Genomic DNA, 15944 nt, shown 5'->3' with positions numbered 1-15944 from the left:
TATATTCTGCAGCAATTTTGTGAAATTTACATGCTAATTTACTCACAAAAATTCCAAAATTAGACGTAAGCGTTTTGTCTTCATAAAGTGATTACGTCATTTATCTGATGGACATCTTGAATACAAATGTCTCTATTACTTTTTTTATTTCATTTTATTTTTTTAAAATTTATTATTATTATTATTATTTTATTTTATTTTATTTTATTTTTTTTTTTTTTTTTTTGTCTTATGGCTGCTACCAATAGAAAGAAGTTTCTGCTCCACGTCAGAAACTGATCTTTTTGTGTTGACTTCACTTCAAAATATCGTTAGATTTTTAAATATCAACATTTTGATGCAACAAAAAAATTATTTTCACGTTTTTTTCCTTTTCTTTTTTAATATGACGATGTAACGAAACATAGATCAGGAAAACATATATTCTGAATTGTAATGTTTAAAAGACAACCTTCACATTAAACTCGTTAACATAAGAACAAGAATATTTTGTATATCCCCTTTTTTTTGTTATTTTTCGGTTTAATAGTTAAGCTTTTCCAAACTTTTTTTTTTTTTCAAAGTCCTTCGTCCACTCATTTTCTGACGAAAGAGTGATGAAAACACCAGCCACGGTTGGCAAAAACCATTTTTTTTTTCTTGAGAGAAAAGATCCTTTTGGTTTAAACCTGTACTTTTGGATTTAAACCAGGATATATTTTTTTTTTTTTTTTTTGTTTAAATAATTTGCTCTATGTATTTATATTACATATGGACAGAAATAAGTTTGTTTCGCCTTAGTCTTATTATGCAACAACGAGGTTATGCTGGAAGGGGTCACATAAGTTTAAAACGGAAGCCAAACCGCTTCACGGCTTACATCCGAGAGAAATTGTCCTCCATTCGGACTCGACATTGGGACTGATTGGTCACAAATGCGATGAGTGCCGACTCACTCACGAAGGACTCCTGATTAAAGTACGTTGTACTTATCTTTACATACTTGTTAATACAATTGTCAAGAACATTTCAGGACAAAAAGATAAACAATTGCACAAGTGAAACCATTATATATAATTATACATAAATCGGAAACTCCCGCCTTAGCCATTCGGAAAATCCTGCTATTATTTTAAGTGCAAAGCAGTTATTGCTTTGCAAGTAAAATTTTAAGGTCAACGTATCATGATCAGTACGCTAAAACTGAGGTATTAAATTACAAATTTAGTATGTAGATATCATTCAATAAAATTAACACAAAGTCCACTTCAAGCTAATGTTGGTAGCTACGTAGGCAGTCGGTAAATTTTGCCAATTTCTATCAATATAATTAAGCAACCCTGGCTTCTTTATAAAACAACAGGAATTCAGGCAAGCAGAAATATAAAATTTGATTTCGTTTCGTATGTTTCGGGTTAACATCCTTACGTAATACCACGGTTATCAAGGTGATTTTCACTTAAAGTGATATCTGAGCTGCTACTTGCTTTACAGTTGAAAGAAGTTCGACCGAGAATTGAACATGGGACGCCTTGATTAAAAGGTGAAAAGGAGATAAAACCAATGCAGATGATTTGATATGTAGAAACGTCACCATGAAGTTCACACGACTAAAGCATTTTTTCTTTTTGCATTGTTTTGTTTATACCAATCTTTTTTTTTTTTTTTTTTAAATTATGTGACTTCCGCAAAACTTTAACACATTTCACATCTCACAAAATATTTTATACCAATTCCTGGCAGACGCCATAACATGGAAAAAAGAAAACTCCGATTTACGCCTACAATTATGCCGTGCAGGCTAAAGCAGACAGATGATTAATGTAAGTGAATGATTATGAAATTATCGGTGGAAAGAGAATGTAGAAGGACCTCGACACCCACCGACACGATGTTGTCCACCACAAACTCACACGGCCTGGAACCAAACCAGAAACCTCTTAGTCCAGAGATGAGCGCTCTGTCACTGAGTTACCGTCTCTTCTCCCAAATATTTACAATTTTACACGTTAGTATAATATTAGCCACTCAGGATAGAACCTTTCGTCTAAAGCGTTTAGCTCAAAATTGAAAGAGAGACGAGTACGACACCGCTCATTCATCTTATTTGACTAGACACTTAAATGTTCGCATTGGCTATAAGAAGTTTTCACACACATGGAGAAACCGATGAACAATACTACCATATCCACACGTCCGCAACAATTCTCAAGATACTTTTCATAAGTTCATCCGTATTATGAAAATTCTTTTTTTTTTTTTAATTTATTTGATTTTTAGCGTCCCTTTCAGCACTGAGGCTATATGGAACGTGGACTTATAGGTAAACGTAAGATCCGAACCACATGAGCTCCTGCCGGGAATCGAACGAGCGCTTCCCACGCCAAAGGTGCACGCGTCAACCACTTAGTCACAAGGGAGCTCTAATCCTCTTTTAAGAAATGAGAATTTAGAACAATCATCTCTTCAAGAGATGATCCATACGATGGACTTCTACAAAATACACCTCAGATTTCAAAAATTCCGCACATGACAAAGTCAAACTTGTTGAAGCCAGGCAAAACATTTCACACATCTCCTTCGCTTAGTTCAGCAGCTGCCGAGGTGGTACTGTCGGCGTGTCGAAGTATTTTAACTGATAATGTCGAAATGATATATTATCCAATATGTCGTCCGAATAAAATTAATTTACTAGCAATATTCCCGGATCTACAAATATGAAAGTTTCGCTTACGGTTAATTAACAGATCACAAAATAAAATTTACGAAATTAAATATGGTGCTATGAACTGAACAAGAAGTGCTTAACTTACAAAAAATAAAAACAACTGAAATATGAACATGGTAAAGAAAAGACATAAAGAAACAGAAGGAAAGCGTGCATATTTTTACATTTATACGCACACTCGACACAGTTTGTCAGTTTGTAATCTGTGCTCGGAAATTATGTGCCGTTAACTAATAAACAGTGGCAATACTATTGCGTTTTAACAACAAAACTGAAGCGTGTCACTACAAAAGCCCTACCTGCGCATTTCTGTTTTTATTTTCTTATCCAGCCTGTTTGTGAAAAGAAAAGAAACGAGCATTATATACTGAAAGCGTACTGTAATTTACAGCTACAGCTACATGACGAGTAATAAACATACAACTGTCATAATGTATTTCATGTTGTATAAGATAACCAAGAAAGTTGTGTTGCTTTTTCACCCACCACCTTCGAACATCGATATGTCACCTAAGACGTACCTGGAAGATCAAAAGTAGTCCCCCATCAGCATCGACGACTTTCTGCCAACGTTCTGGAAGGCCATGGATTCCATCGTGGTAGAACTTGGTGGGCCGTGAAGTGAAGAAGATATCAAGTGCATTTTGCACCTCTACTAGCGATTTGAACTGGCGTCCTCTAAGGTGATTGTCCAAGGAATGGGACAGGTGATAATCGGACGTTGCAATGTCCGGGGAGTCGGGCAGATGCAATAGTGTTTCCCATCCAAGGCGCAGAATGGTGTCCCGGGTCATCCTAGTAATGTGAGGCTTAGCGGTGTCATGTAACAGGAGAACCCCTTTGCGATTCAGCAGTGCTGGCTACAGAGTTTTGCGTTTTTCTTGAACACGGCTCAACTGCTGACAGCAGTTCGCGAACAGTCCACCAAACCCACAGGAGGACCTACTTCTGGTGCACTGCTGGTTTCAGCTGTTTTGGAACCGGTTCATGGGATTATAACCAATGATGACGGCTCAGTGGAGCTTCGTACAGGACCCACTTCTCATCACATGTCAACACCCTGTCCAGAAATGGCTCCTTTCTCAGACGAGGCAGCAAAGAAACACAGGCGTCGACGCTGCTCGCGTTGTCTTCTGACCCGGAGTCAATTCATGTGAGACCAATCGACCCAACTTATAGTGCTTCTCAAGTTGATGGAGGTGCTGTCGAATGGTTTCTCCATTCACACTGAATTGTAGTCCCAGTTCCTCACAACTCTGGTCACTGTTCGCCTTAGCTGCTGCCTAAAGATCTTCATTTTGTACATATGTTGGCCTTCCGGTATGTGATGCGTCATCGAGTGTTTCGTCACCGCCCTTAAGCTTGTTAAACCACCGCTGCACTGTCCACGTACTCACGACACCCTCACCAAAGGCCTGGCATATTTTCCGTCCCGCTGCAGCGGCGTTTAACCCCAATTTGAACTCGTGCAGCACACATGCTCTTAAGACGCTCTGTGGAGGTCTCATGTTCACTCTGTCTTTACACAAGTTCACAGTGAACTGGCACAACCAGGTAGTATGTTGGATATACCAACACCAACAACTGACCTTCGCCTTATCTCCATTCGTATTCAATTCACGGGTGAGGACAAATTGAACACAGACCTCCACAAAAAGCGACAAAACTTTCTTGGTTACCTTTATACTACTTACATCTGTAAGCCCTGTTTTCAAATTTGCTAATTATAAAAATAGGTATAAATTTTTGAGGAGACAATAGGCTTTCAATGTTATATATGCAGTGTGCATTGAAATCTATTGGAAACAGTCAGTTTTGAAAGACGAAAGCTATCTTCAAGAACGAGTAATCTCGGATTCGATTCTCGGTATATGTACGGAGCTTTCGATGTTTATTCAACATCGTTAGGATTTTAGGAACTATATAAATTACGAGGTGACTACCTTCATTCTAGAGAGCTAGAAATAGCGAATACTGGAGCCGATATGCTGAACTACGTTACCAAACGATGGAAATATTAGGCCGACCTAGAGCTTCGGAGTCTAGTTTAGATATACGTACAGAAAAGATAATTTTAAAGGCATAAAAGGATTTCCAATACATTACCAAACGTTTGTTCTATTAAACATCTCTCAAGACGACATACGAACTTATTTCTTTTTAACACGTATTGACATATTTAGTTATAAAGAAGTATGCTGTTCCGGTTTATGCGGTCAATTCAATTACAACTCTTCTACTTGATCCTTGCTTTTGTTTCTATTACACATTTGAAGTAAATTCGTCTTTTGATTTCAAATATTTTCCATAGACCAAAATAGACTAACGAAAAGAAAACTATGAAAGAAAATAAACTACCAATAAAATCTTTAGAACTGAACTTATTAATAAACTAACGTAAAGAAATCTATAGAATAAAACAGACTATGAAAGAAAATTAACGTAAGTTGCCTAATCCATAGATTTCTTTACGCTAATTTTCTTTCAAGTAAATAGCCTTTTTCGTACATTTCACAGAAGATGCATATGTCTAAATTTTCATCGAATCAAAAAATGGAAGGAAGATGCGAACATAAAAAATTCGCAAGTTATTACAGCCAGAGGACTAATCAGCATTTGAAATATGGCAATTTACAAATATCTGCCCTCATGGGACATGCATGTGAGTGTTAAAACTAGTATGATCTTACGTTCTTTAAACAGCTACACATGTTTTTTTTAATATCAAATTGACAATTAATGCAAACGTAATATAGGAACATACGCGCTTAGTAATGCCAGAGCATCTTCTGGTTATTCCTTACTAAGAAGAAAAAAGTAACATACTTCACCTCAAACCTTACTCTCATTTTTGGTCAATATAAATTAGAAATAAATCAACACAGAAAAAGGACTGCACAAAGGTCAGCAGTCGTCTTCGTTTGGCATTCATCGCAAAGTAATAGATCGTATACCAAACACGCTAACAACGGTAAAGCAATAAATACCAAAAGTTATCTTCAATAATTATCAGTGTAATAAAAAATTCTTGTAGTTGGTATTTAAAAAATAAGTCAACGTTACATTTCATACACTGCTGCCATCATATCCCAGAAAATGATTCAACTTTTTGTCATATGGGCGTAATGCACCTTACTTCGTAATACTTAACTTACCGGTACAACTGTTTATAATAATTTGTAAATGTAGCCACTATTTATTATTTACTGCGTCTAATATTTAATGTGTTGTGTCTCAGTGTTTTCTGTCACTTTCATCACTAGATCAGGGCAACTGACGTGCAACCTAACTTCTCAGAACTTCATCCTGCATCGTTTCGTGTGCACGGTTAATAATGATGAAGTTTTAGTGATACTTCGTAATAAGTTGGCAAAGTATTTACTATATAATATAAAACATTAATATGTTTTGGACAAAGCTACACTAAAAGAATTAAAGTTTTCCTGGCGATGTGATTTTAGTTAAGTGTTTTCGGGCTATCAAGCAGGCGAAGATGTTGAAATCTGACGTTTCAACAGAGATAAAGGTTTCACCTCAGCCCTATCTGGTCGGCCCTTTTCAGGAACAAAAAAAAGACATTCAACAAAGCCATTTCTCGTAGCCACAACAACAGGCAATCAGAAGCCATTTCTATTCCATCTGCCGATTACAAGCCCACTTTCATAGTTCTGTCCCTAAGTAGTCCTATACACATGCGCATGTCTCTGGCCGCTTCATTACAATTCCTGAAGATGAACGCGATATCTGCATTCGAAACGTCGGATGTCAATACCTTCACCTGGCTGATAGCCCGAGAAGACTTATTACAATCCCTGAAGATGAATGCGATGTCTGCATTCGAAACGTCGGATGTCAATACCTTCACCTGGCTGATAGCCCGAGAAGACTTATTACAATCCCTGAAGATGAATGCGATGTCTGCATTCGAAACGTCGGATGTCAATACCTTCACCTGGCTGATAGCCCGAGAAGACTTATTACAATCCCTGAAGATGAATGCGATGTCTGCATTCGAAACGTCGGATGTCAATATCTTCACCTGGCTGATAGCCCGAGAAGACTTATTACAATCCCTGAAGATGAATGCGATGTCTGCATTCGAAACGTCGGATGTCAATATCTTCACCTGGCTGATAGCCCGAGAAGACTTATTACAATCCCTGAAGATGAATGCGATGTCTGCATTCGAAACGTCGGATGTCAATATCTTCACCTGGCTGATAGCCCGAGAAGACTTATTACAATCCCTGAAGATGAATGCGATGTCTGCATTCGAAACGTCGGATGTCAATACCTTCACCTGGCTGATAGCCCGAGAAGACTTACTAAAAAACTACAGTAAGTTAAAGAAGTATAGGTAAACTTTACGCTCCAGCTGCGTATCGATAAATAAGGCCGCTTTAAAAAGATGTACTAGAGCAGGGTAGGGTAGGGTAGAGTAGGGTAGAGTAAGATAGGGATAGGAACGAGTTAGCTTAAGTTTAGGGAAGTTTTGATCCATTTTCATAAAATTAATAAAGTGTAATTCCTCGTTTTTGAGTGAGTATAAGCAGCTGGAGCGGGTATTGTAAAGTTAACCCGAAGTAACTATCAAAGTTTAACATATAACTACAGTTTAACGTAGATTTACGAGTATAACAGACCTTCACAAAGTGCCTGTAAGAAGTGAGCAAAATATCAACAATTATGCACACAATTACGTTAAGTCTTCCTAAAAATCTGCATCAGTTTCAGAGCAATAACACCTTGAAAAGAGGAGGAGAGACTAGTGCAGGAATTTGTAACATCATATTAAGTGATTACACAAAATAGAGCACGATCAAATTCTCTGCTGAGGACGGTCTCAGGAACCACAGAAACAGCACAGCTAATAGTACATTAAATGGAGTAAATGAAAAAAGAACGTTTACGAGTGATTATTCTAAATTTATATCTTGCATTCAGTGCATTCCTTCAGTAATTAACATGGTGTCCAAAGCTATGTGCAGTAATATTTCCGACTTCTCATACTAGTATTAGAACTTACAATCTCAACCACGTTGTATCGTATTCTGTATAACTACTAGTAGAATAAAATGAAAAGTAACTCGCTATACTACAGTAAAGTAAAGTCAATTGTTTCAAGAAACATATTTATCAACGATTAACCCTTTTACGATCTATGATACAGTTTTATACAACATAGATATACCATGGTACTTTGAGTTTTTACTCTCCAATTACATCTTTTTCGTTCGGGTTTTTTTGTTTCTCGGTCACAGAAGCATTGCAAACAATGTTTCATTTGTTTTTAGAGCTTGCGCGTAAAATGGATAGGGGCTGAGATGTCAACAGTTTGGTCTTAGAAAAAAAAAAAAAAAAAAAAAAAAGCCTGTAACAAAAGCAAGCTAAAAGGTTTAGCAGACTGCAAGAACACAAATTTCGGTGTTACACGTGACCACCAGTCACTGGAAATGTTTCTAGCTTCATCCCTTTCTTCCCCTCTCCCCTGAACAATCCTTTCTTATCTATGTTTACAAGAAGTGAAAGCCAGTGGTCTGAAATTAAAATTCTGTCACGTTGACTGAAAAAAAAAAAAAAAAAAAATCTGCCATTCTTTAGATTTGGAGTTCACAACAATGAAGTTTGAAAACAATTAGGAACGAACCATTATCCTAGGGTAAATAGTGACTTGTTAGGAAATATTTACATTACGTTTTTTTGTTTGAGAATTTATTTCTGGGACATGCGTACTACAATGGTAAATACTTTCCTGTCCTTAGTTTTCAAGATATCTTATGCCTGTTTGTGCAAGCGTTCAGCACATCTCTTAATATTTTTCAAGTAATTTTGGGATCTCTACGTTTACACAGGGCCGGTCCAAAACTTTAAAAAAGCGATTTTTTTTAAAAGAAAAATCTCCATTTCCTTTAAATGTACATTTTCTGGCATATGATACGGACATGGGAGTGGCACCGTTTGAAAGGCTGCTCTATTCTGAAAAGAAATAGAAACGAACATAATCCTAATGTAAGTAGTGATAATGCAGCAGCTGCTTGACTAAAAGTCTAAAAATCCAAGATCATAAAAGGGTTAATTATCTTCTGAGAGGAGTCCATTGTTATTAGTAATTGGAATACGTCATCCTTTAATGAGAACCCCACTGCAATGACGAAATTGTGGTTCCTACTCCGTAGTTGCAAATGTTCATACTTGTTTCATATATATATATATATATATATATATATATATATAAACAGTAGTCTCGCCTCGCACTACTAGTGGTGGTACTTGTGCAGAGGACTGACAAAATCTTTCAGTTCAACCGTCCCACGATATGCCTTTTAGGCTAAAGGGGACGATGATAAAGGCAAGAAAATGACGACGGAAGAATTAGTGGAATGAGACGGTAGGAGGAAAAGAAATTACCCCAAGAAAATCTTGTAGTAATTTCAAACATATCTATTTTTAACAATACTCGTATATAAGCATTAGTTTGTATTACCCAAAAAAATATATATATATTATTTATAGGCTTATATCAAGTAGCATCAGAAAACATTTATTGTTGTTCACAAAAGTATTTGTATTTATTTCTTTTATGTCACGTCCGTAACTAGTCATTTTGTACTTTTGCTCATCACTTTCTTTCAAGTATTGAGGAATGTCTTTCTCATCTGCGTATAAAGCGAGATCCTCTCTTGTTATTAGAAACTTGACATTCTGTGCAAAAGTTGTTACGAAGGAGCTCAAAGTAGTTTTATGTATGTGAACGTGTTGTTCATAATCGTGGATTGATCCAGTTAACACTAAGCTTTAATGAACCTTCCTGTGAACGACTATTTTAAGTATTTTAACGTATCGTATGCAATAAAGTACATCTGTATAAAATTAACTAAAAACTTGTTGGTAATTGAGCATATAAAACACATTATAATATATATATCAAAAGCTAACTGATAACCCTCCTTTTTCAAAAGAATTTTTACCCGTGCAGATTTACTTTTGGAGTACCACTAGGAAGAACTGTTCACTAGTTTCTTTCTTATTGTCTTCTAAATGATTTGCGTTAGGCGACATGAAACTATCTCACTTGGCATAGAAAAAAATTCAAGGGGGCCATCACAAGTAATTGTCGCAAAATTACTATTCTTTTAGTATTTGAGTATATATGAAAAGTAAGAAAAAACAATGAATGTCTATCTATATGTTTTATCGGGTGCTTTGTTCTATCTGTTGGTGACTCTTGGTACTTGGTACTATTTGACTGTATATGCCATACATGCGTAGATGGAGAAATGTCAATGTAAAAAGGAGCAAAAGATTTGACTAACCCTATTCTTTTTACGAGGCTTTCAATATTAAAACGCCGTTTTCTCGGAAATGCAGTTTAGCGACATTCCTTCCTATTCCCCCTTCATATATAGCGGCCGGATGTATGACATAAAAATACAGTGCAAAAATCACAAACCAATCAATGCTACACAGCCAGTAAAAAGCACGAATTCCATCTAACCAAGTCAATGCAGGGCGAAGCTGGGGCCTAAGCGGTAGCGACGGGATGCATCCGAAGGGAGCAGGCACGTCAGCGACAGTAGGTAGGCGCGTAAGTGATGGTGGTGAAAATAAGTACGTGTTGGCAATGATACACGAGTTGCAATAGCACTTGTCATGGTTTCATATTAGTAGCTCTCCACTTGTAAACTTAAAAATACAGCTCTGTATACTGTGCAGAAATACTCTGTCGGTGGAAAATGATATATAATACAGTTGTCTCTCATATGCACTCACTTATACTATCTGTCGTAAATCTCTTATAATGATTTTCCTCCTATAACCCTACACTTGTAAATCTAAAATACAGGTGTATTACTTTGCATTTAATTACATCGACTGCAGAAATTTGTTCTTTATAAATATGTCTTTTCATGCAAAGTATATTGCAGATATTTTCACTACATCCTAGGGGTCATCTTCTCTTAGTTCGAAGAAGAGTACACGTAGGACATACTAAAAATATCGGCAAAAGTTTATTTTTTATAAAAAGAAACATTCATGACATATATATATATATATATATATATATATATATATATATAGGATGGCATTTAGTATCTCCCCTAACTTGTTTCATAGTTCCAGAACCGAGTACCTTGTTTTTATCTAAATTGTGCAGAAGTACAAGGGCCCTGGGGCTTCTAACTCCCTTCGCTAGCTGTCCCTAGCTCAGCTATATTTTGTAAAATAAGTAACACACTCTAAATCTTATATGTACATGGGGGATATACTAAATATCAGCCATATATATATAAAAGCTTGTTACTTTATGCTGCCTATTATAGTTACCGATCGGAACAATAGAGATTTAATGCAATGTAAAGTCAGTTTTTATTTAATTAAATAAACACTAGTATACACTGTAAGCTGAGTAAAAATAAAATCGAATATTAATTAAGTGGATCTTCATTTAAGACGCAACAAAACTTGTATAACGGTTTCAACATTAGTTTTAATAGAACTGCCTGTGAATTTGTAGATATACACTTCTAATCTAAAATACTACAAAAAATTTGGATACTGACCGCCCCAGCTGTATGATAATCTTGTACCACTTGCTGCCACCCGTTCCGGTTTCTACACTTGTCCTTGAAATACACACATACAAACAAACAAACAAAACGCATGCACATGTACATAGCCTATAAAATCAGAAGTTGCTAATTAAACACGAGGTTTTATTGAATTAAGCCACAAGTTTTGCATAAGACTTCCCATAGCCACGTTTAAGTGGACAATTGCTAATAGGATGTTTTGCATTTGTTATGGCTTCGTTCAACTTACGCTGTACACGAGTATGAAGATCAATTCCCACATTTTAACGTATTTTTTATCTCTATCTTTACTTGTATATATATATATATAAATTGGGTTAAGTTCCAAAGTTGGGCGTCCGTTTCCAGCAAAATTTTTACAATTTACTGGAAAGATCTGGATAATTTGATCGTTTTTGTGCTTGATAATATATGAGTCTCGAAAAATCTGTTTATTTGTTATATATAAACGGCTATAAACATGGGACTATGCGGCGAGCGGAGGGAACTACTTGGCGCAAGGTAAGCGAACAGTTCCATTGTGGGAAAGAAACGAGCATTTATGTATCAACATGGCGAATGTACAAGGGCAATGAACTAACAGATTTAACATTTGTGAAGCATTACGTTGATAACGAGCAAAATCTTTTAAAAGTTTGTGAAGAGCACGGATTAATGAACCTAATAATAAATTGCACAAAGTGTGCAACGGAGATAACAGCGAAAAAACATGGCGAAAGCGGACGCCCAACTTTGGAATAAATGCCTATAAATTTTCCATATTCAAGTGTCCTTGAATATAACCTCCACATTCAATTAATTTCAATGAAACAAAAACTACAGGCCAATCTTGTCCTCACTACGCAGGTTAATTCTAAACTACATGCAATTATTTGAGCATGTATCACAATAAATCTCTACAATCGGCCAGAGGGATAACAACCTATTTCGATCGAAACAATGTTAAAATTTCGCTGATTTCTGTTAATATTAGGTTTTGCCTCCTTTATAGAAACAATAACCCTACCGTCTTCCACGGTATTATTTAAAGTAAGAAAAGTGATGCAAAATAATACTATAAAGCGGACAACAATTTGTACAGCTGCACGCACAAACTATTACATTGTCATCGAATGTTTTAGTTCTAATTGTTAACTGTGAACAGTACATGACCTTCCCATGTTAAATACAATCAACTTCAATAGAAATAAATGCCTATAAACAAATTAATTCTTGAACTCACTCGGCTAAAAAATATTACTAATGTTCACAAATAGCTTTCACCACAATAGCAGGTAGAACCGGAGAACAAAATATGTAAACAAGATCGGCATTTATACCGTCACCGTCAGTTTTTTTCAGGATTGCCAGTGTCATAGTATATCTCTTTTCTTTAGATTCTTAATAAATTTCAAAGCATGTTCCACAAACTTACGGACTTATAAGCTTAATGAGGTCATTCAATATACTTGGTAGTGAAAAACACACATTTTAAAATTCTGGTGTTTCATTCTCTAACGTAACATCGTAAAATAAATATGTAATTTCAATTATCATAACTAAAATCTAAAATTTGTGTTTCGTTGATACAAATTGCTATGAAATGAGACGCAGGCTTTGCGTCTTTATGTTATAAGAAATTTTCACGAACTCACAAGCAAAAGTTCTAATGACTTTACACTAGAAATCCTACTCTACAAACGTAAAATACAGCTTTATTATTTTACTTACTATTTAAATTAGTCAGCTGCAGAAATTTCTTCCTTTTAAACCTATCTATCGGCGCAGAATGTTCAATTTTGAAAAATGCGAAATGTGAAGTACCTAATCTTAACTTGTACCTTTTATAATGACATTAAGTATAGGCATGGGCGGCGATTAGGGGGGGCAAGAGGGGGCAGTTGCCCCCACTTTTTTGAAGTAACTACTTAACTCTTAAATTATATCATCTGTTTTTCCGTGATAGGCTAGAATTTTCATTATTCGATTTTTAAAAAGTACCAAAAAAGCTTTTTACTTGTTTTGTTTTTCTCAAGCCTGGAGGCATTGTAGAACATGTTACATATGCTTTCACGCCTTTCTGCGTCGAGACGTAGTGTGATGACGTCATCACTAAAAAAATATGACTTTTTTTATTACTTTTTGGAGGGTTTACTTTTGCACTTAGAAGATTGAAATTTTGCACACACATTCAGTGCACCCCTTAATATTTTCCAGATTATTTTCAGATTTCTGCGATAAAACAGTGGGGTCCAGATGGGCAAAAAGGTAAAAAAAGGATATATTTTTAACTAATCCCTTTTTTCGCGATTTTCCCTCCTCAGATACATGATGGAGACATGTGAATAGTACCGTTTGGAAGGCTGTTCTCTTCTAGAAAGGATGATGTACGAACTATGATCCTAGTATAAATAGGGATGTCTCAGGGAATTTTTACCTGAGATCCTTTTTTATACGGGAATCTGGATTATTGTAGAAATATTATTTTTGCCGGGCTTACTTTTGCACCTAGGAGATTTAAATTTTGCACACACATTTAGTACACCCGTTAGTATTTTTCAGATCTCTGCGTTAAAACAGGGGAGTACAGAGGGGCAAAAAAGTACAAAGAATATTTTTTAAACAAATAATCCATTTTTTCATGATTTTCCCACCTCAGGTACATAATGGAAACACGGAGTAGTACCGTTTGAAAGTATGTTCTGTTCTGAAGGGAATGAGGTACGAACAATGATCATAGTATAAGTAGGAATGTCTCAGGAAAATTTTATATTACATACGGGTCATCTGGGGCATTGTGGGAATGTTTTTAGCTCATTGGTAAACATTTTCCTGCACTTAGTTTTCAAGATAGAAGCTTGAATTTTTTATACACATTTAGTACACCTCTTCGTATTTTTCAGTTGATTTTGAGACCTGTGCCTTAACAAAGGGGGTCCAGAGGGAATCAAAGTATGAAAAAATCAGAAAAAAATCCAGATTTCCCTCAAAATTTCCCGCCTTAGCGACATGATACGAAAACGTAAATGGAACCGTTTGAAAGGTTGTTCTATTCTGAAGAGAATGAGGTACTAACCATGATCCTAGGATAGATGCTGTAGCTGATTGACTGAAATTCAATAATTTACCTTTAAAAAGCCATAATTTAAAATGGTTAATGTATATAGTTGCAATTGGAAATGTAAGGTTTTTGCATATTACTGGTTCATAGAAAAAACGGTACCATATAATATTTGTCGTTGCGTAAGATTGTATTGGTTATTTGTCTTCCCGTGGAGTTAAGACAGCTACAGGAATTGCGTTTTAATTGCAATTCAAAGGAATTAATATTACAATTGCGTCGTAGCATATGCTTGTAGTATTTACTGTCTTTCATTTTCTAAGAGTAATAACATATATTTAATAACATATATTTAGTGGAATTAAAAATGTAAGTTGTTCGTTAATCCCCAGTTTCAATACAACTTCTACAAAACAAGACTCATTATTTATAAGTATGATTAATAATATCTTTTCTATTTATTTGTTTCACAAATATGTTATTAAATAATCTGATTCACACAACTTTCCAGACAGAATTTTAAGATGTTCATGAGCAAGGAATCATGAGCAATTAAGTAAATTACTCTTGTCAATTTACTTAATTAAATATGAAACACGATATACGGTATTTTAACTGAAAAATATAGTATCCTATTAGTTATACAACCTTTCGTCAAACAAAGTGTTAGAAAGAACCAGGAACACTAACATTGATATACACATATTCAGATCATATCTTGCCCCCCCACTTTTACCGTCCAATCGCCGCCACTGAGTATAGAATTAATATATTTCTCATGCTGATAAGAAAAACAAATAAAGCTACTGTAGTAGTATATTTCACTATCATTTCCTTGCAAGAACAGTATGAAAAACCTAGGAGAAATCAATTGCCCCAAGGTGACCAGACGTCCCGTTTTAGCCGGGACAGTCCCTTTTTTCCAACCGTTGTCCCGTCTTTTCTGATTCTCGAACGGGACGCCTAAATGTCCCGTTTTTAAGTAAAAATGACCTAGGTGTCCCGTAAAATATAAATCGTCAATGCAAATTCTACTCTCTTCCGTACCAACACTCGTTGCCAAGCTTCAGCCGTGTCTACAACTTCTGAATTTTCAAATGGGAATTGAGTGTTTGTAGCTCAAGTGAGAATTCTGAGTGTTCAACTAGTTAAAAGAATTGTTGGGTAAAATTTGCAATCGGGAACTATTATTTGTTGTTTGGTATACGTAAAGTTTGAAACGATGTGCTATCACTCTTACTTGTGAATTTTGCAAATTGAGAACACTGATGAGTCCCAAAATGCAATCTGGAAGTCAGATATCCCCCCTCCCCGTAGCTGATTTGTATGCGTCCCGTTTTCGCAAGTGAAAATTCTGGTCACCTTGAATTACCCGAAAAACAAAAAAAAATCCTTTTCGCCTTCTTTTTTCATATCCTATTTTCTAGCTTGTTTACCAGTCCTAATCGTTCTAATATTTATACTTTGATCCCCTTCTGTAGCAAGCATAGGTCGACTATCGCAAATTGAAATGCTAATTTTGCGTTGTTAGAAGAAACCGTTGCAGAATGAAGCCAACGATACACATTGCAATTATGGCTGAATTGGTAGTACCGTGGTAGTACCA

At 35.7% G+C, this 15944-nt stretch overlaps 1 protein-coding gene across 3 annotated transcripts in view; it reads right to left on the bottom strand.

Moving 5' to 3' along the window:
* The window catches only part of Cdc2rk (cyclin-dependent kinase 10), a 46898-nt gene extending 34224 nt beyond the window's left edge, over positions 1-12674 (bottom strand). Inside the window, exon 1 of one of the 3 annotated variants that reach the window (XM_081755353.1) lies at positions 12521-12674. Coding sequence is in view for 1 of the 3 variants with exons in the window: in XM_081755344.1 (XP_081611470.1) it covers positions 3007-3014 (8 nt within the window). In the remaining 2 variants the exon portion in view is untranslated. Of the gene's footprint in view, positions 1-3006; positions 3030-12520 lie in introns of those variants that run through there. The other 2 variants (XM_081755361.1, XM_081755344.1) reach the window with 2 other exon arrangements.
* Between the last annotated feature and the right edge of the window lie 3270 nt (positions 12675-15944).

Source organism: Thermobia domestica, chromosome 1 (genome assembly GCF_964235325.1).
Source record: "Thermobia domestica chromosome 1, izTheDome1.hap1.1, whole genome shotgun sequence".
Classification (NCBI taxonomy): Eukaryota; Metazoa; Arthropoda; class Insecta; order Zygentoma; family Lepismatidae; genus Thermobia; species Thermobia domestica.
This window is presented reverse-complemented; position numbering and strand designations above follow the sequence as displayed.